The sequence below is a fragment of the Taudactylus pleione genome, unplaced genomic scaffold (genome assembly GCF_031769625.1).
Source record: "Taudactylus pleione unplaced genomic scaffold, aTauple2 ptg000094l, whole genome shotgun sequence".
Lineage (NCBI taxonomy): Eukaryota > Metazoa > Chordata > Amphibia > Anura > Myobatrachidae > Taudactylus > Taudactylus pleione.
Window position 1 is genome coordinate 2,239,783 of NW_028284496.1, and position 21,789 is coordinate 2,261,571.

A 21,789-nucleotide genomic window follows, 5' to 3' on the forward strand; every position below is an offset into this window, starting at 1 on the left:
AGTTAAAGCAATGATTTAGGATGCTCAGGGTGCCAACTGTCCATTTCCCAATAGCTCTATGTCAATGCAATTCTTGGATTAGTGTTCTAGCTTTTAGGTGCTTAGTTATTAATCTGTTGCAGCAAATGTCATTCCCTCTGAGAAGTGTAAATTTACCTAGAACCACTGTAGCCTATAGGTTATATATGTAAGGAGATGGTCCCTTATGTAATTATTGTACCATTTCCAGTGTTTGTTTCTTTATTGATTATTTCCCAAGATTCCTACACCCTAACAATCTCAGTGAACCTAAACATCAGTGGGTCAGGCCATTTCTAGGCATGTTTGTTAAAACCTTCAATCTTCACGCTGCTTTTGGTGATCCTCACACCATACCAGCCCTTCCAGGTTTTAGAGTCTTTACCAGAATGCTTGAAACGAATGAAGCGCACCCCAGGGCCATATCTGGAGAAAGTATGGCCGATCTGTAGTCAAGGAAAAAAATCCAGAGAATCAGACCTACAATCACTTTATACTATTCCAGTTATGGTAAATTGCCATTTAGATGAGAAAGATCAAGAATTATCTTATGTCATTGCCAGCTTATACATTTAGTGACTAATTACTAATAACATACAAAAGTGCAATGGCCAATAGTAATTTCTAGGCAAGCATTGTAGGATTATGGTTTAATTATGAACTAATAAAAAAAACTTTGGATCACTAGTGATCAGTTAGAACATTCTGCTACAGCGGACAGACCAGTTTGTAAGAGCACCATCCTGACACAGCTTTCATTTTTATTATGAGTCTTGTGTTAATTAGTAGGGCATGCTGGGTAATGTAGTTTTTCAAAACCAGGTGTATAACTGATTGGTTCGCGAACGGCGCCAAAATCAAATTGCACTGGCACTGGCTTTAGCTGGTGGCCTGGCACCATCTCCACACCAGCTGGCTCCCGCTGGCACACAGGGGGAGGTGAAAGGCTGCTGGAGGGACACGGGGAGAAAAGTTGCTGGGGGAGCATAATGTGTTAGGGGTATAACTGTGTGGCATAAAATGTAAGGGGTACTACTATTGTGTGGAATAATGTGTTATATGGGGCACTGCTGCTGTGGCATAATCTGTAAATTGCATTATTGTATGGTATAATGTGTAAGGGGAATTACTGTATAGTGTAAGGGGCATTACTGTGTGGCATAATGTATAAGAGGCACTATTATTGCATGTCATAGTGTGTATAAGTGATACTACTGTGTGGAATAACCTTAATGGGGTAGGTGTGGAATAACATAAATGTGTTCTGTGTGGGGGCAATTGTATGATTCTTTCTATCTCTGGGGGGCCCTTATAAAATCTTGCTATGTGGCCCGCAAAGTTCTACTTACACCCATGCATGCAAACACAGAGGGCTGACATATATATATATATATATATATATATATGTTTTGACACAGTTGGGTTAGGGGTCCCTCTCCTGGGGTAGATGGACTCCCTCTTTACACAAACAGCAGCTGTAGAAACAGGATACAAGTCAGGGGCTCTCGTACAAACTGGTCGGCGCCAGTCTTTATTGTGCCAAATGAATATAAACATAAACAAAACAAACATAAGTCCTAGCCCGGCTGGGCAATAGCTACACAGCAGATTCCCTCTCTATAATAAAGGTAGAGCCTATTGCCCTCACCATCAACAAAACACGTGCACAGGACATACAAGGATTATCACCAAGTGTCTCTGAACAGGCTAGTCTGCCTGCTCTCCCAGGTGTGAGACACTCAGCCACAAACAATGTGATAGTGAGCCTGTTACCAGGCTGAAAGGCCCAAAACCTGGAGTGGCTTGTGGATGGAGCCCTCCCTCTCCTCACATCCACACCCCCAGGACCCAAACCGGCTTTTCCAAAGCCGACACTCTGGCCTGCTTACAAAACAGACTTCTCCTGGGGTTTTTTAGAACACAGACCAAAAACATAGGACAAATGTACCTGCCATTGACCACTTTACCAGTGCTTCTATCAAAATATTATAATATATATATATATATATATATATATATACACTTTAAAAAGGACTAACTCTGGATTTAATGTGAACTTGCATGAGTCAAAGATTGTTCAGCCTGTGCAGCAGTGGACTGGCCCACAGGGGTACAAGGAAAAACCTTGGTGGGACCCACCCCCCCCTCCTCTAGGGGTGGAGCAGGATCATGGCTGATCTTGGGTGTTTAGTTTGTTTCTATTGAAACTACACCAAGATTAGCCCTCCTGCCAATCAAAGTAGGTAGTCCTGAAAAACCCTGTCCCCTCTATATAAAGGGGCCCTGTTCTTTGCATGTCCTCTCTAGTGGTTGTCCAAGTCCCCCCTGTGGTGACTGGCCACACCAGAGCTGACCATACCCCTTAAGCTTTTACCCTTACCACTGAATTCCCTGTGGGCCCTTCATGACCCAGTCCAACACTAAGCCTGTGAGATAAAAATTTCCACTTGAGCCAGTTCCGGAACCTGTATAATGTAATGGTGCATATACACGGGACGATCATCAGCAAAAATGAAATGATCGCCATGCACCTTCCTGGTGTGCTGGATGATCGATATCAATCATCCAGCACAAAACCAACCCACCAACGATGGGCCAGCGATCCTCGATCGCGGGTCCCTATGCAACCTGGACAAAATCGTCCAGGTTGGCCTGCATGCATGGGCAATGGGCGATATCGTTATCGCCCATCCGTGGCCATGCAATGGTGGTTGTTTGTGGGTTGGAAGGCACCAAAAAATGCACGATATGAATGATAAAGATATGATCGATATCATTATGGTGCATATACATGGTACGATAAAAATGCACAATATGAACAATAAGAGTGTTCCCATTTTTAGAGATTGTGTGTAGTCCTGATGAGGTTCAAACCTAGGCAAAAACCTGATCCTGGTCAAACTGCACCATCATGCCATACTTGGTGTCCGTGCATAAACACAGACAGACAGACACGCTTGCTCACGTATTATATAGCTTATAAAACCACAGACATGTGCTGTTCATTCTGTAACAATTACAGTAAGCGTGTGTCTATGATGCCATGCATCATGCCCCAGTACACACATTGCACTGGGACCCTATTGCATCCTGGGTAATACATGGTGGCCATGGTGTCCTCTCACATCCTGTCCTGCAATTTACAGTACATAATGTCAGAAAGGAGACTTATGTCTTACCTGGTTAAGTCCTTTTCTTTGAACTCAATAGGGGACACAGTCAGAGAGCCCAGTAGACAGCTCAAAGTTCCAGGATGTTGATGGGATCCTAAGCCATTTATCGACCCTGGAAGGACTGCTGGCAGGTCACTGCCCCCACCCATGAAGACTTGCATCCATGGTGAAGAGGATCCATTCCTAAATCCATAAGGGGCAACCCTTGTCTAAATGGGAGTCCTATAGCCACCACGCGAGGGAGAGATGGACCTCCTGAGATAGGATGATTGTTTGCAGCTTGATTTGGTGATGTGATCCATTCCAGTGAATCATACTTTTGACCTGGAAAGGCTGGGATTGAAACTGAGCGCACTCCACCATGTCAAAGATGGAGACCAGTGAACCCAGGATCCACATGCAGGGGTGTATTGACTCCCAGCAATGAAAATACTTTTGTCTGCTGGGAGGAAAAATCTCTGAACCTTGGAATATAACAGGGCCTCCAGGTGGGGCATCTGCTGGGATGGAGTCAAGGAGGACATTTTCCAACTGATGATCCATCCATGCGATTGGAGAAGATCTATTGTCAGACAGGTGCTCCCTGAGCATGTCCAGAGATCTGGCCAGGATAAGAAGATCATTCAGGTAAGGGAGAATTCTGATACCCTTGCGCAGTAAGTGAGTTGCCACAACTGCCATGACTTTCGTGAAAATACAAGGAGCCATGGAAAGACCAAAAGGCAAAACCCAAAACTGGTTGTGTTCCTCCCGGACCACAAACCATAGGATGCCCTGGTGACTGAGCCAGATAGGAACATATAAATTAGCATCCGGGATGTCATAGAGGCCATGAAATCATCCAGGTCCAGCTCCAGAATGATTGAGTGCAAAGACTCCATACAGAGCATGGGGACCTGTAAATACTTGTTAAGGAATTTGAGGTTGGATTGGTTGAAAGGACTCATTCGGCTTCTGAACCAAGAAAAGGCTGGCATAGAAAATGGAGCCCTTCTGAGCCAGGGGGACAGGAAAAATCACTCTGGAGGCTAGCAGAGAGTGAATGGAATCCTGCAGCGCTTTTGCTTTTCCCAAATTGCTAAAGGATGTTTCCAGAAGGACAGAGCAAAGCCCTTTGAGACTACCCCAAGTACCCAGGTATCCTTCATGGTCACCAGCCAGGCTTCAGAGAAAATCTGGCCTCCCACACTGGGGGGCCACAGGTAGCAGCCTGCCCTGTCAATCAGTAGGCTTGTCGGTTGGCTTAGCAGCCAGGCATCTAGTAGGCCAGGATTACTTGCTTCTAGGCTTTGTGGTCTTAGACGAAGAACCCTGGAACCTAGAAAAGGACTGTCCCTTGGCCTTCCCCTGTTGGAGAAAGGAACAAAAGGAAGATGTGCTACTGAAGGCAGAAATGCTGTCTTGAAAGCCGCCACAGTGGCTATGATCTAATCTAATTCTGGATGAAAGAGAACATCGCTGGAGTAAGGAAGAACCTCAAGGGCCTACACAGAGTCTGAGTCAACACACCAAGAGCACAGCCAGAGGGCCATTCTGCCTGACAGATGAAGCTGACATACTGGAGATTAAGATACCAGTGCCAAGGGGAGCTTTATCAGGATAGGAAGTGGCCTGTTTAATATGCGCCACAAGAACCATTAACTGGTTTCCATGGTCCCCCGATGAAATGCTGTCTTTAAGGGCATCTTCCCAAGAGCCAGTAGCCTTGACCACCCAAACAGATGCAAGCACCAGACGGGCTATTACACCTGCATAAGAATAAATGACCTTAAGTAAATTTTCCAACTTCCTATCTATTGGATCTTTAAGAGAGGCTGTATTAGGAATATAAATGGTAGAATTCTTGATAAGGTGGACAATATGTGCATCAACTGGGAGAGAAGATTCCCACTTGCTACGCTTCTCAGCAGGGAGTGGGTACAAAGATGCAATGTGCTTGGAGACCTGAAACCACCTGTTAGGAGCAGCCCAAGCCTCCCCTATCATTTCCTCAAGCTGTTAAGATTTAGGGAATTCTACAGAGACCCTTTTCTGATGCTTGGATACCGAAGCCTTGGATCTAAAGGCTGGCTCTTTGTCCCCAATAGAGAGGACCGATCTAACTGCCCTAACCAAGGTACTCACATCCACCTGAGGGAGATACTCCTCCTGGACAAAAGAGGTCTCTTCCTCTGAGGCACCAGAAAATCCTCCTCCTGGTCTGAGGAGATTTCCAAATCTGAAACATCATCCAGCTGGGGGGTAGTGCTCTCATGCCTGAAAGTTCTGTACCCAGGAGCAAAGTCCTTATCCAGTATCTGCTGACAGGAGATGGACACCTGTGCTAAACCCTGTACTGACTGGGAGAATTTGTTCATCCATGAGGGTTCTAGCGCAGCAGCTGCAGATGAGACTGTATAATAGGGGCAGTGAGCCCCCAAAGCAGGTAGGACAGGAGCTGTATGGTGATCCACCCACTGCAACATTACCTGCAATAGGTTGGTAGCTCATGCCAATTCTTGGCTGGAAGCTGTAGATGAGACTCCCACTGAGTGCCTGTGCAACACTGGATACCAAAACCAACCTGGACCTCGTCCTGTGTGAAAAGATCAGCAGAACAAGTTTTACATGTATGCAACAAAGGACCCTCCACCTCCGTGGGTGCTTTGTTCTTGGGAGACATGGTATTGAATTCCAAGATAAGTTCCACACACCAAGTTATATAAATAGTATAGATGAGAGGATCCGGTTCTGTGTGTGCTGTACCCAACATCATTTGTTTGTTGATATGGAGTTCGATCAGTTGAGAGGAGAGCATGAACCACATACTAGGGCTGGAGCTGCTGCAAGTGCCACCAGTCATGACGATACTAGTCCATCTATATCATCTACTAAAGCTGATGCTAAAGGACATACAGGGCTTAAGTCAGGGCATCTAAAATCAAAGAACCAATCTTTTACATTGGCAAAGAAAAAAACGGAAAGACATAAAATTGGTAATATGCCTTTCACGACATGAAGTGGCAAGGAAAGGCTAAGGCCTTGGCCTCTACTTATGACTGGTGGTTCTGCTTCTTATGATGATGTAAGCCCTTCTCCCTGTAGACATTTCAAACAAATGAAAATCGTTAATGCACAGGAACCAACTGTGCGCTCATAAATGTCACAAATCCCTGAGGAGAGTATAAGCATGTTGGTGGGTGCCATGTGTGGGCCTGACCATTACAAAATGATACTCAAAGAGGAGCCTCCTTCCACATCTTGTGCATCCTCTGCAAATGTGGAGATGAGCAGCACAAGTCAACATGCCGACATAGAAATTGAGGATGTGCACCAGAATGAGGAGGATATTTGTGTAGCTGATGTTAATAAGGAAGTTGACGATGAGGATGCTGATGATGAGGATGTTGTTGATGAGGATGTTGTTTGTGTAAATCAAGCCCCAGTGGGAACAGTTGTTGCCCATGATAAGGAAAAGCCCATTTACATGCCTGGGCATAAAACAAAAAAATCCACTTCTTATGTGTTGAATCATTTCTACACAAATCTGGACAACAATTGTCAAGCCATCTGTACCCATTGTCACATCGAGTAAGTAGAGGTAGGGACCTTATCCATTTACGAACTTCCTCCCTGTTACATCAAATACAGTGCATCCATCAAAAGTGTTTGCAAAATTCAGAAACTTTGTTTACAAAAGTAACAACAAGCAGTCCAGTATCAGCTAGCTCCATTCTCTCTGCTATATCCAAGCACCTGGCATCTTCACCCCCAACACCTTCATCAACAATATCCTCAATCATGATCGTAAGTAGTCCTGCATCCAATTTGATAAGTCCTCCCCTATCCTGGATTCCTCAGAAGAATCCTTGAGCGCTATGCCTGCTGCTGCTGGGAGTGGATCTTCATCCCGGAAGGGGACCAGGAAGGCTACTAGTAGTAGTTCTAAAAACAATTGACTGTTAAACAATCCTTTGTAAGAGGGAAAAAGTATGAAAGCAGTCACCCAGTTGCACAGCGGATTACTGATGCCATAACATCTATGCTGATATAAGATGCACATCTTATATCCACCATTAGTGCAGTGGGTTTTAGACAAGTATTTGAGTTCCTCTGTCCCTGCTATCTAATCCCATATAGGTTCCACTTTACTAGCAAAGCAATTCCCAGTCTCTACAGGGACGTTAAAAAAACTTAATTAATGTTTTTATGATTTTTTAGAAATAAATACAGGTCCAGAACCAAAACAAGGGTGGTTTTGCCAAAACCAAATCCAGATCTAAAACACAAAGGAGATACATATCTAAAACCTAAACCAAAACACGAGGGTCGGCGCACAGCTCTAATAAACAGGTGTGCAATAAGGAACAATGAAACGAATGTAGGGGCAGCACAAATGTAACATTGAGTGGGGCTTTATAGAGGGGGAATTAACCCCTTAAACAGGTACTGTCAGAAAAACAGAACTGAGTTTACAATTGAAAACAAGCTCAGAGTCACATTCAATGCATAAAGATTTAGCAGGCAGATAATGCTCAACAATCCAAACCCCAGTCAGCTGGATGGAACTAGACTGTATAACCTGATCTGAGGGACAGCATACAGTTAGACAAGATACAACCACTCTGGAGACTAACTGTGGCAGAAATGGCCAGTCAGTTTCTGTCTGAATTAGGAGAGAGTATGAGTAACCCGATGGCAGGTAGCCTCCTTGTGGGGAAGGGGCTAATGGGGAGAGCCTATCTCCCCCTGCTGACATAGAGCACCAGGACAATGGCCATTTATTGAGTAGTGTCACTCTCTGCCTGAGTGCTCTGGTGGTGTAGCAGGTAATCCAGCCACCCGTTGTCAGCACCATTGGTGGTCCCACGCAATAAGGGAGCTGCCTTACCTTGCTTTCCCTGGCGTCTGGTTGTTGCTGGGATCCTCCATCTGCAGTGAAGAACCGGCTGAGGTCACTGACCCACTCGCGGGGTGCCGTAGTCACCGGTGTTGGGGGTTGGTGGAGCAGCAGCACAGGCATCCCATGGGACAGCCCCTCTATAATGGTGCCTGCTCCTGTGGCATCAATCTTAGACTGGCCTGCCTGGGGCAGGGTATAGGGGAGGAGGAACCTGGGCTGTTGGACTGTGAAGATTTTAACGGTTTAGTGCCCAGACATCACCTGCCAGCCTATACCCCAGCGTAGTCCCTGTGTCCCCTTTGGGGGGTGCAGAAGAATTATTGTTATCTTATAGCTCATTGTGATATCATGTAGCTGTAAGAATCTGTTACACATTATACCAGGAAGATCTGAGGTGACAATGCATTGATAATACCATACTGGGTAATGACATTATAATATATTAGATAATTTAATTGTCTAAATGGGATACATTCAGCATCCTGGTGCTTACGTAACTGGCAACAGGATTCCAGCTGCCAGGATATCGAAGGTAAGTAGCGGGGTTGGGGGGAGGGCTAGGGTTAGGTTTAGGGGTTAGGGTTAGGCACTAGGGGGAGGGTTAGGGTTAGGCACTAAGGGGTTCCTAACTGTCATGTCACAGGCTGTATTTAAAAAATGACAGTTAAGAGCTGATTGACTGGTACTTTATCTCCATCCAAGGCTTAGTAAATAGACCCCTAAATTCCTAAACCTCTCATTAACTATGACGTAATGTCCTGGATCAATATGTATTTTCCATAAGATAAGATTTATTTTAAAGTCCCTTTTTCTAAATACTAGATTTATGTATATACATAATATATATATAGATAATTGTTTTTCTATAGATCCACCAACAGTTTGGGAACATATTTTTTATTTTTTCCAGAAAAATAGCCCTGATTATTATTATTAATTATTATTATTATATAGTACCACCATATTACCCAGCAGTGTATAGCGAATAATCATCACCCCCTCCCCATCTGTGCTTAGAATGTAAATTCCCTAATACACTGCCATGCACTAGTGTTCATTTTGGTGAACCAGCAGTAACTGTCTGAACATCCAACATGTAAATACCAGTCCCTTGGGATTAGTCCCATGTTTCCCTCTCACCTGCTGCCAGTCATTGTCCTCGGGGATAGTGATATTGCCGCTGTTGTGCTCAGTGATCAGCTCACGTTTATCAGACAGAAGCTCTACATTCAGCTGATACTGACCTCCGCAGTCACTCCGCGTTGAGTACCTGCAATTATCCAATGTACTGTCATTAATGTCTTGTGAACCTTACACAGTAGATTATGGGAGGAGGGCTGGAAAGATAAGTAACCAGAGCATACTATACTACATCTAGGGCATAATGTGATTATGAGAAAGTTGGTGCTGGCATGCAAGAGATCTTTAGATCTGAGACTTCATCTCCAAAACGCATGGATGCCGCTAATACTATAGACCTGAGACACGTGTGTGAGAGACGGCATAGTGAGGACCTGCTGTGGTTACATCCCCGTCCCTTAAAGGGAGCTGCACGCGGCCTTTTACAATTATCCGTATGGATGAATAAATCAATGTTTTCTGCATACATCGGTCCTGGTTTATTGTTATAGAAGTTTGAAGCTGCTACAACTACATGAACTCTCTATACACAGGCCTTGATTCCGAGCCGGTCGCTCTGACAGAGCGCTCGCTCTGAATCAGTGCCGGTCTTTTATTTATTTTTTTTCTGTTAAGAACGCCTCCTGGTCGCTCTGATAGCTGTAGCGAGCGGCCATGATGATGGTCGCGATGGTCAAGACCATCGCGACCATCAGGCTTGCGACGAGACCCTTGTGGTAGGGTCTCGTGGCCGCAAGCCCCAGAGAGCTTTCGGCTTGTGATGTCAGTGGGGCCACCCCCAGACGGTAGGTGTTCTCATGGGAACGCCTCCGTCTGGGCAGCCACCCCCCCCCGGCCCGCCCACCAAAGGGGGCATGCTGTCACTCAACATCGACAGCACGCCCCCTTTGGTGCGAGACCCGGAGCGATGGCTTGCCCGTCGTATCCAGGTCTCGCGCATGCACACGACGGAGCCGGCGCCGTCATGCGCATGCGCTCTGGGCCACCATCGACCCGGTTGCGAGAGCTCAGCGTTTGCAACTGGGTCTGAATCAGGCCCACTGTTTCCAAGCAAGAGAGGAACGATTTACATAGAAACCTTTATATGACCATCTGCTAGAATTACAATGTGTCGTTTCTTGTAAAGTTTAGATCTCAAGTTGCATAGCTGCCAATGAAAGAAACCTTTACGAGTGTGAGGGTGAGAGAGAAAGTGTATGCAAGCACTGGGGGCACTAGGGGGGTGAGGGCCGCACTGGGTTACACCATCCAAGGGGGTGACACCAAAATAGCAGAGCTGCTCTGATATTTTGGTGTCGCACCGTCGGATGGTGTCACCGTGACATGGAGAGAGGAAGGGGACAGATTGTGGGCTGCCCCAGCAGCTGCAGGAGCACTGGGGGAAGTCTACTGTGTGCAGAGAACGGGAGGCATTAACACCTCCCGGATCGGCACACATGGGGGGCGTGGCTTCTCAGGCAAAGCCACGCCCCCTATCACAAAGCCACACCCCATTTCGAGCGCGCGCCTGTGGCGTGCAAAGCATTTCAGTTCTGACGCACCGGGTGTCACAGAGGTAAGTGACGCCTCTGATGTAAGTGTCAGCTTCTGTGTATAAAATAACATTTGGTGACAGCCAACTATAAATGGGGATGTAGTCGGCATCCCGGCATGCGGAATGCCAACGGTCTTAATACGACGCTGAAATCCCGTCAGTTTGGGATCCCGGCACCAGTATCCCGAAGGTAAGTATCGGTGTGCAGGGGGAGGGTAGCGTTAGCTAGCAGCGTTAGGGTTAGGCACTAGGGGGTAGGTTAGGGTTAGGCACTAGGGGGAGGTTAGGATTAGGCACCGGGGGGGTTAGGTTTAGGCACTGTGGAAAGAGTGTTGGGTATAGGGTGCGGGGAGGGGGAGGTTAGGTTTAGGCACAAGGGGAGGGAAGGTTAAAGTTAGGCATCGGGGAGAGGGTGATAGGATTAAGGTGCGGGGAGGGGGAGGTTAGGTTTAAGCACTAGGGGGGGAAGGTTAGAGTTAGGCACTGGGAAGGGTGGGTTAGGGTTAGGGTACGGGTTACAAAACTACTCACCATTCAGTACTATGGGTGTCGGGATGCCGCTGTTGGCGTTAATGATATCGTTCAGCGGCTGTGCTCAATGTCATGAACGACATTGAGCACAGCCTGCCGGGGACAACACTACACGATATCGCTCAGGGAGCATATCGTGTAGTGTGTACCCACCAAGGCCCTGATTCAGACCCACTCGCGAGCGGCTGTCCGCTCGCAAGTGGGTCAATGTTGTGCACTGCGCATGCGCACGACGGCGGGAGCTCCGTCGTGCGCATGCGCCAGACGCGACGAGCGAAGGAATTTCCTTCGCCCGTTGTGTCTGATCAAAGGGGGCGTGCTGTCGATGTTGATTGACAGCACGCCCCCTTTGGTGGGCGTCCCGGGGGCGTGCCTCCCTGACGGGGGCGTTCCCAAGGGAACGCCTACCATCAGAAGCCGGCCCACTGACATCACTAGTGATGTCAGTGGGAGTGATTTTGGCTCTGATAGAGCCAAAATCACTCCGGGCCTTGCGGTTGAAAACCTCAACCGCAGGCTCCGGCTCGCAGTGGCGATGGTCGCGATGGTCAAGAACATCGCGGCCATCAAACTGCACGCTCGTATAGGCTGTGGGTGGTGACCCACAGCTATACGAGCGTCCAGGAGGACTCTCCATAATTATGGAGGGCGGCCCTCATTCAGAGCGTGCGCTCTGCTCAGAGCGTACGGCTCTGAATGAGGGCCCAAAAGGCATTAGAGACTACATAAATGACCTGTATCACCAGGAGAGCACAGTCTTCATCCCTCGTTATAGGAGTATAAAGAACACTTTACAGGAACATGTCTGATCCTGGCTGACTGTGATTTATGATGCATACACACGGTCAGATTTGTCAGATGAACGATTGAACAATTTCTGACTGCATTAAAATGAATGGAGTCATCCAAGTCTGACTGCAAACACATCAGATAACAATATCTGACATCTGACCATCGGGAACGCGCATCGTTCATCGTTCAGACATGTCAGATTATCCTTCAGATATGAACGATTGAACGATTTTTTAAATAGTTATCGTTCAGATCTGAAGAAAAATCTGACCGTGTGTATGCTCCATAAGATATAGCCAGTGAGTCTGTGACATTGCATAAACCCTATGGAGCAAAGCAAAGAAATATCGCGCGCCACCGAGCTCATAATCTGAATTGAACCTTAGAGACATTCAGCGGAAGTGTGTAGTTTATACTGCAGTATAAATATAATTATAGTGAGATAGGGGTTAATGTGTTTAGTGGTGTTATGTAATAGAGTATTAGGCAACGATATGACACAAAACAGTTTATGGTTTTAGATAATTTGTCATTATTGAATTTTTGAAAATGTATTGTGTAACGCGTGTGCCATAAACTATTACTGTAACCAGAGAAGACGTCTGTGCCTCTGTTTCCTGACAAATAAAGAAAAACTATTTGTAACTGTTGTGTTCATTACCTGTGGCTAAGTAACCTAAGGACTTGTAGCGGTACTTGCCTCTCTGAAATGCTGGGGTAATAAAGGGAGGTAGCAGGAGGAAATTGGATTTACCCATCACTTCATTCTAACGGATCTATTAGCCACTATTTATGGTGGGCGGGGGCTTCGGGTCACCACATTATAAATGTTGAGTAGAATTTTTTTGGTTGCTAAGGGCAACATCTCCACTTCTAAAAACCTGCACTTTAGTAAATATATCCCTAAGTGTCAGTTTCATTGGTGTGAATGTTCAAAGAGAAAAATAAATGCATAAATGAAGAAAGCCATTATCACATAGATTTATCTGGATAGAATCCCGACACCCATATCTAAGTATAGTAGCACTAACCCCTACCCTAACCCTTCCTCCCCTGTGCCTAAACCTAACCTCCCCCTCCCGCACCCTAATCCTAACCCTCCCTCCCTGGTGCCTCAACCTAACCTCCCCCTCCCGCACCCTAATCCTAACCTTCCCTCCCTGGTGCCTAAACCTAACCTCCCCCTCCCGCACCCTAATCCTAACCCTCCCTCCCTGGTGCCTCAACCTAACCTCCCCCTCCCGCACCCTAATCCTAACCTTCCCTCCCTGGTGCCTAAACCTAACCTCCCCCTCCCGCACCCTAATTCTAACCTCCCCCTCCCCGCACCCTAATCCTAACCCTCCCTCCCTGGTGCCTAAACCTAACCTCCCCCTCCCCGCACCCTAATCCTAACCCTCCCTCCCTGGTGCCTAAACCTAACATTTCCCTCCCCGCACCCTAATCCTAACCCTCCCCTCCTGCACCCTAAACCTAACCTTCCCCTCCCCGCACCCTAAACCTAACCCTCCCCTCCTGCACCCTAAACCTAACCTTCCCCTCCCCACACCCTAAACCTAACCTTCCCTTCCCCACACCCTAAACCTAACCTCCCCCTCCTGCACCCTAAACCTAACACTCCCTCCCTGGTGCCTAAACCTGTACTTCCCCTCTCCAAACCCTAAACCTAACCCTCCCCCCTTAGTGGCTAATCCTAACCCTCCCCCTAAAGCCTAGCTCCTATCCCTAAACCTAACCCTCCCCTAACTCCCCTTTGGGAAGGCGGCAATCGACATTCTGGAGCTGGGATCCCAATGCTGACGGGAATTCGGCGCTGGTATTTAGACCATCGGTATCCCGCATGCCTGGATGCTGACTCCATCCCGTTATAATATCATGTTATCATTCTAAGACATTTTCAGCTAATGGGGCGCTGGTTTTTTACCTGTCCAGTTGTTGTAGGGAGAGAGCGTGATCCCTTTTAGTTTACCAGCTGTCTCACACATTCAGGGATGCGCAGGTTGGATTATCCTTGTATGGCTGACTATGGGCCTAAAGTGCACTTTAAGAGCTCCATATACCTCCCAAGCCTCCTGATTCCAGCGGGACAGATACACTTTTCGGGCACTGTCCCACCCGCAGCCCACAGTGTCCTTTTGTTGGGTGGAATGTTGGGGGGGATCACTCAATCACTGGCACTACTCTGCAAAGTGATAGGAATGGAGGCGTGCCACAAGGCCATACCCCCTGAGTCACCTCCCTGTGACTCTGTTTGCCCATTAGATAGAGTGAGTTATCCAACCCACACCCCTTACACGGTTTGTTGGTTCATTGCTCTGCCCGATTCTCAGTTACACTATATACTGTACTCCCTTTACAGAGCTATGGACACTAAATGGTGCCTTAAAAATAATAGGTAATAATAATATATATATATATATACGTATATATAGCTATGTCATGATAATCGCTTTCTCCATTTACGTATTCAACAAATGCTTTGGATAGTTTGCATGCAGGTCCTGTGTCAGTTCTTGCCGAGTTACTGGTATATTCAGTGTGAGTGTTACAGGAGATTGGAAGTGACACAGCAGGTTTATTGCTCTGTCAGATTCTCTGTTACACTATACTTTATATGCCCTAGAGTTGTGGACACTATGTGGCGCCTTAAAAATAATAAGTAATAATAATAATCCGTATATAGCTATGTAATGACAAATGCTTTGGATAATTTCCATGCCAGTCTTATGTCAGTTCTTGCTGAGTTACTGTTATATTCAGTGTTACAGGAGAGCGGAAGTGACGCAGCACAATCATGCAAGCTGATATCTGATTGGTTGTTATATTGTACAGCGTTACCATCACTGCAGAGCCTTTCATCTTACCAGTCGCTGATCACAATGCACGGCTGGCTCTTGTCCAGTATCTCCTCTGTATATCCTTCATGAAGGAGATCAATGAGCTGAGATTTAATGCTCCACCTGAAAGTCAGCAATCACATGGAAATGCATCTGTCACCGTGGATGTACAAACTATTGCACGTATCTTATTTTATTTATCCATCTCATACACTAAGGACCTGATTCTGAGTCGCTCGCAGCTGCGTCTGTGTACATATGCTAATACCGTTACAAGCCTTTCCCTGGCGTACATCTGTGTATCTAAATGTACAAGGACTGAGACATCCACCTTAGGGCGCTGATTCTCTGTCTAGGTATGGCCTCCAATGTGAGCGCTTAAACGCCTGTGTACATAAACACTTCAGTGACACGCATACGACCCTCCCAGAGGATGGATCATCTGTGTGCATCTGATTAGCCCAATGTTTTTTCAATACACGATCAGGAGGCTTGTGCGGTAAGACTTAGATGAACGCGCAGCAAAAATAATTAGCTCAACTACTGTATGTCCAACATCAACATTGTGCGTTACTCAGGACCAGGCCATAAGGGTCACTCTTCTTGATCGTTAACGGTCTCCAATTTTTCTGTGGCAATAAATATACTAGAAGGAGATCCCCCCTTTCTCTGATTTCTACCCCCTATGTAACACATAGCAGGAGGCGCTGCCATTACCCAAATGCTGGGAGACCTACTGCGCAGAAACCTGCGGAACATGAGCGCGTCTATGGAAGAGAACTTGCTGTCATCAGCCTCCTGCAAGGTGCAGCGCAATACATCTGCAGAAACAAAAGACATGAAGTGTCTGTCCCAATGAATAGACCGATCCCTATTTTCTATATGGGACTGTTGAGAAAGGGGCTAGGTTTGTACATAAATAGACAACCACTTTATTATATAGGGTCAACTCTAAAACTAGTAATTTAATTTTAGTTTTATATATTATACATACATTTTCATTACTACCCTGACTTCCTTATTTGCTCCACCTCGTGTCATGAATAAGTAAATACAGTGTAATTAAAGGAAAAATTGCATATTCCTTACAAAATGAAATAAAACATTTTACTTAAAAATCAAATGACAATCTTCTTTTCAGTATTTTAAATTGATACAGTACGTATGTCAATTAAGTGTTTTGAATAGATGACAATGACCTCATATAATATAGCTGTAAAGCTAATGATTTATGTACTATTAGCTGAAGGGGTCAATAATCAGCCAATCAGAACAGCTACCTACAGTAGTGCTGCTGATTGTCATCCAACAAACACAAGTCTCCTAGTCCTATTAGGCATATCTGAGGATGCACCCAATTGCTGGACCACTCCCTGTACTTATTCTGGTATACAATCGGGAAACCAGCAGCCAGCTTCCCGACTGTCATATCCCGGCGAGGGTGAAATGCCGGGCGTCTAGATGTAGACGCCTGACATTTCCCCGACGCCGGGAGACCGGTGCCCGGCATCCCGATCGAAGGGATGCCGGGCGCCGCGAGCGGACAGCCGTGCGGGGGGGAGGGTTAGGTTTAGGGCACCCGGGGAGGGGACTTAGGGTTAGGCACCCCCCGGGAGGGTTAGGGTTAGGCTAGGGGGAGGGAGGGTTAGGGTTAGGCACCCCCGGGGGGGACTTAGGGTTAGGCAGCGGGGAAGTGGGGGGGTTAGGGTTAGGATTAGGCACACCTGAGGGGGGTTAGGGTGTTAGGTTAGGTAGTATATACTTACCTTATGACGATTGGGATTTCTAGCGCTGTCGGGCTTCTGCTGCCGGCGGTATTTCATACCGATTCCCTTATTCTGCACTTACTAACCCAGTCCCAGCCCTGATCCACCTCTGCATCAGTAATCACATGCAAATCAAACATATGCAAATGTCTACATATACAGTAGATCTAACTGCAGATACCCAGGACCATACATAGAGTGTTCTCGCTAACGAAGAGACTGAAAGCAAGTGAAGAGACAAGGGAGAGAGCTTTCAGGATGACACATCAAGTATCACAGACTCAGCATGTAGATCAGCAATACATTGGGCCTGATTCAAAGATAGACGGATTTGTAGAGCCACACGCAAACTTGCTGTGCAAATTCGTCCATCTCCAATGCAAATGCAGAAGGTGGTGTCAGACACCTCCTTGCTGCAATTGCAATCCCAGCAATGTAACTGAAGTCGCAGGCTGGGGTCACCAATGGTGGCGATGGCTGCTCCTATGGTCATGCTGCGGGAGCTGAAGCTTCCCGGAGTCTGACTGGGTGCTGGCCAGGTAAGAAGCCAGGAAATTGCATCCATTGATGCAGACCCTGGCATCGTCCCTCCTGGAAAACGGGGTGGGCACAACCCTGTTTCCGTGAATGGTGACCACACATGCCCCTGCTCCACCTCCCACACACACTGCAGCATGTCTATCATGCTTCAGCTTGGTTGATCTTCGAGTGAGATTGCAGGACATGTTCTACACATGTGAAGAACGGATCCTGCACAGGCACAGACCCCCTAACACTCATCGTCGCATGAACATACAGTACATATCTTAATCAGGTCCATAGATTGTGTTTAAATTAGGATGTGCAGCCCCAACCCCCTTTTTTTCTGTGTATGCGTGTATTTAAGGTACACTTGTTGGTGAGACCCCTTCTCCTGGGCTAGGACTCCTCCTACCTGCCCCAGGTGATATTAATTAGTAATGGTCCTGTGCATTGCAGTACACACATGACCTATGATAGATAACCTATGATAGGTAAGTCCTATATAAATTTATACTATGTGTCAATACTATTGATGTTAGGGACCCACCTGATGAGGTTCACCTTGATGTGGTAGGTGGGCAAGCATTTTTGGCCAAATATCTACTAAGAACCTCAATTTAAAACCATGTCTGTTGAGATATATATATATATCTATAGATATCCAGTGTTTTTAGTGCTTAGAGTGTGCATCTGCTTTCCTCCCCTTCCATAGATTTTGATACAAGACCATTGTCGTTCTTATGTCATTACATAAATTAGATTGCGAGATAAAAAAGTAAAGAAGGTGCTATGTACAATAGAGAAGACTTCTTTCTATGGAACCTTTGGCAATAAAACTCATCACAATTCCAGGTGCCATATGATGGGGTGGCACAGTGGTAAGCTTTGCTGTCCTGTATCCCCCAGGGCAATTCTCACCAGGCTGCGTGAAATAAGGATTTCCGCCAGATGCTCTCGTTTCTCCCATTATACCAGGACACAGTGGTAGGTCGATTGGCTTCTATTAAAGTTGACCCTGATGTTCTGTGTCTACAGTAGGGTAATTAGATGGCAAGCTCTACTAAGGCAGTGACTGATGTGCTTAATAGTAAGGAGCTGTTACATAAATAAATGATGATGATGAAATAGTAGATGTATGATTGGTTACTGTTAATGCTTTGTGTGTAATGTACTTACGAACAGGATGTGGCAAAGTATTTCCTGACTGAATCAAATGGAAATTTCACTCCACACTCTCCCAGAAGATCATCAACTTTCCATCCATCTCCACCAGACTGAGTGACCTCCCAATACTGTAACCCAACTGTAAAACACAGGGCATAGTGTTTACTGTATGTCCTAATACCTTGATAAGAATTGAAATTATAATTAGGTTACAGGATCCTTGAGTAAACCTGTGATTGAGGCATAAATTTGTTCACTTATTGCCAAGTTTCCTTGTTAGTTACCTATATCCTCCGGGGGGAATCAGTATGTAATACCACCGGCTGCTAACCCTATTCTCCCCCTAACCCTCCTTTAGGGGTGCCTAACCCTAACCTCCCCCCTAGTGCCTAACCCTAATCCCCCCTTCCCCGCCACCTATACCTAAGTCCCCTGGGGGTGCCTAACCCTAAGTCCCCCCCAGGGGTGAGTAACCCTAACCCTCCTCCCCGTAGCCTAACCCTAACCTCCCAGGGGGTACCTAACCCTAAGTCCCCCCCAGGGGTGAGTAACCCTAACCCTCCTCCCCGTAGCCTAACCCTAACATCCCGGGGGGTGCCTAACCCAAAGTCCCCCCTGGGAACCCTAAACCTAACCCTCCCCCCCACGACTATCCGTACTCGTGGCCCGGCGTCCCTTTCGATCGGGATTCCGGGCGTCGGTCTCCCAGCATTGGTAAAATGACAGGTGTTTAGATTTAGACGCCTGTCATTTAACTCTCACCGGGATTAAGCAGTCGGGAAGCGGCTGTCGGGATTAGGTCCGCCGGCTTCCCAACTGTTTACCGTTGTACCCTCCTTCCGGTCTGGTCACTGTGTCTGCAGATTGCCTCTCTGTCACGGTGTGTCCTACCTCAGCTATGGGGAGATTGGCCACCAAAGCTACTAACCCTAACACTCCTGTAGGGGTGCCTAACCCTAACCTCCCCCCTAGTGCCAACCTAACCCTAACCCCCCCATCCTTGCAGCCTAACCCCAAGTCTCCCGGGGGGGGGGGGACGTGCCTAAGCCTAACTCTAACCCCCCTTCCCCTAGCCTAAACCTCCCCCGGGAGCCCTAAAACCTAACCCTCCCCCCCACGACTGTCCGCACCTTGCACCTGGCTTACCTTTATTCGTTGTGCCGGGCGTTGGGCTCCCGGCATAGATCTAATGAGAGGCGTAGGGATTTCGACGCCTGTCATTAGTACCTTGCCGGGATTTGACAGTCGGGAAGCCGGCGGTCAGCATTTCGACCATCGGCTTCCTGACTGCATGAGTACAGGTGAATACAGTGCTTAGAGTGCCTTAGTTTGCGGGGGGCACTCAGACCACTAGATACACCCCTGCCTCTCAGATATAAGGGAGTGCAAATCAGAGATATGCAAAACTCTAATACTTGGGTGCACATATGAAATACATGCATGCTCATATAAAGTCTTGGTGCAGGAAATGCATATTTCACACACTAAAAAAAAATAGACTTTTGCTGAACTCTATATGATTACTTAATATGCTAGAAATAATAATAATAATATTAATAATAATAATACAACATTATCAAAACTGCAATAAACATGAAACGTCACGTAATAGAAAAGATCTGGTTTACCTTCCCCGCAGCTATTCTTGATGAGATTTCTCGCCATCGTGTTCTAGATGTAGCTGTGATCACTGATGTCTGTTCCAGAAAAGCACCCTGGTTAGCACTTCATCTGACCATTCACCAATATAAGCACAATAATAAATATCCACAATTGTGTCTTATATGCACAGAATGAGTAAATGTACTGTCTGGCTGTGGTTTCTGTTATTTTGGAGCAGCAGATGATGACTTTGCCACATGCAAAGGATCAGGCCAGTGTCTGCAGCCATAACTATACACGGGTGAGATGCATAGTCCTGAGCTTTCGTGCTTTGATGTAGAACTTAGGGCCTGATTCGGACCCGGACAGTATTTGCGGACGGTCGTCCCAAAAAAGGGGCCGGCTACTTAAATTGAGCGCTCGCTCTTTGCGGTTTGTTGACGCCTCTATGTCTGAGCGAGCGAACGAAAAATGCGCTCGCTATTTTGTTAAGACGCCCCTTTGCCGTTCGCAACACACGTCATCTCCAGTATTTATTAGATTAATCGGGAACATCGAAAGGAATCAGAACTGCTCGCAGTGGTTATGGTAGGATTTTCCTACCGCAATCACTGCGAGCAGTTCAGGCTAAAAGACAGCCAAGTGACGTGGTCGATGACGCTCCTTTACTAATTATGCACTCCCATTAAACGCCCTTTTTACCGTTAGGCACTCCTGCGTTCGGATCTCCACTCCCCCGTTTTGAAGCACCTTCCCCTGTTACCACCCACAAACGGTACATTCTGTCAATCAAATTAGCAGCCCCTCGCTGTTTTGCGAGCGCACGATTTCCGACCGCAATGACAGGTTTGCGCATGCGCATTACGACCCATACGCATGCGCAGTTGTGCGAACATCGCTCAGAGCAAACGAGCGGCCGCTTACGAGCGGCTCTGAATCAGGCCCTTAGTTCCCTGTCAGTCCTAAAGTAACTCTCATACTTGTCTGTGCAGGTTATTTACTACCTTCTGTATGTGTTACAGTGTGAACCCACTGAACAGTTCCACTTCTCTAATACCTCTTTTCCACCAAAAACCCAGGTCCGACCTGGGTTTTTGGACATGGTTCGAACCCTGGTCAGACCCAGGTCAGACCCATTTATACTGCACCTTTTATCTGGGTTACTCCCAGGTCAGCCCTGTTCACACTGAACTGAGGTCTGCCCTGCTAAACCTGTGAGGTCATAAAAAGTGGGAGGTGAATGATCCACAACCACCAATACGCTCATTTTAGGCATGATCCAGGTCAGATAACCCGGGTTGCACCGTTTACACTGCACCATTACCTGGGTCCATCCTGGGTCCAACCCTGGTAGCTACCTGGGTTGGATTGCAGGGTCACTTGACCCAGGTTATTTTTCAGGGACCCTTTTACACTGAGCTGCGACCCGGGTAGACCCAGCAAAAACCCAGGTTTTTGCTCTGGTGTAAATGGGGTATTAGTGGCATATTTAATTTGGGGAGTGGTTTAGTGAGGTAAAAAACCTCCCACCACTCATGCCCAAGTTTGGATAGCCGTTGGTATGCGCGCTCCCAATACCTGCGGTATCCAGTAAGGAAAAAGTAGTCACAGGGTTCTCAGAGCTGAAAACCCTGTTGCATGTGAGAAAAAATATACTTACATGTCTGGGGGTCTCTGGTGTTCTCTGTGGCTCCAGGTGGCCTCCACTCTATCTTGTCAATGGGGAGAAGGCTGCTTGGAGTCCTGGGGGCTGTTTGGAGGCACAAGGGCTCCTGAGAGATGTAGTTACAGTGGGAAAATACCCCTACATATGGGGGGAGGGTCACAC

General features: G+C 46.9%; 1 protein-coding gene across 1 annotated transcript in view; it reads right to left on the reverse strand.

Moving 5' to 3' along the window:
* Window positions 1–314: 314 nt before the first annotated feature.
* The window catches only part of LOC148526764 (F-box only protein 2-like), a 58,971-nt gene continuing 37,496 nt past the window's right edge, over window positions 315–21,789 (reverse strand). Inside the window, exons 2-6 of the mRNA XM_088469827.1 lie at window positions 19,988–20,056; window positions 18,372–18,498; window positions 14,935–15,030; window positions 9,214–9,343; window positions 315–464 (exon numbers count right to left, since the gene is read on the reverse strand). Of these exons, the coding sequence (XP_088325953.1) occupies window positions 315–464; window positions 9,214–9,343; window positions 14,935–15,030; window positions 18,372–18,498; window positions 19,988–20,024 (540 nt within the window). The 5' untranslated portion in view covers window positions 20,025–20,056. The remainder of the gene's footprint in view (window positions 465–9,213; window positions 9,344–14,934; window positions 15,031–18,371; window positions 18,499–19,987; window positions 20,057–21,789) is intronic.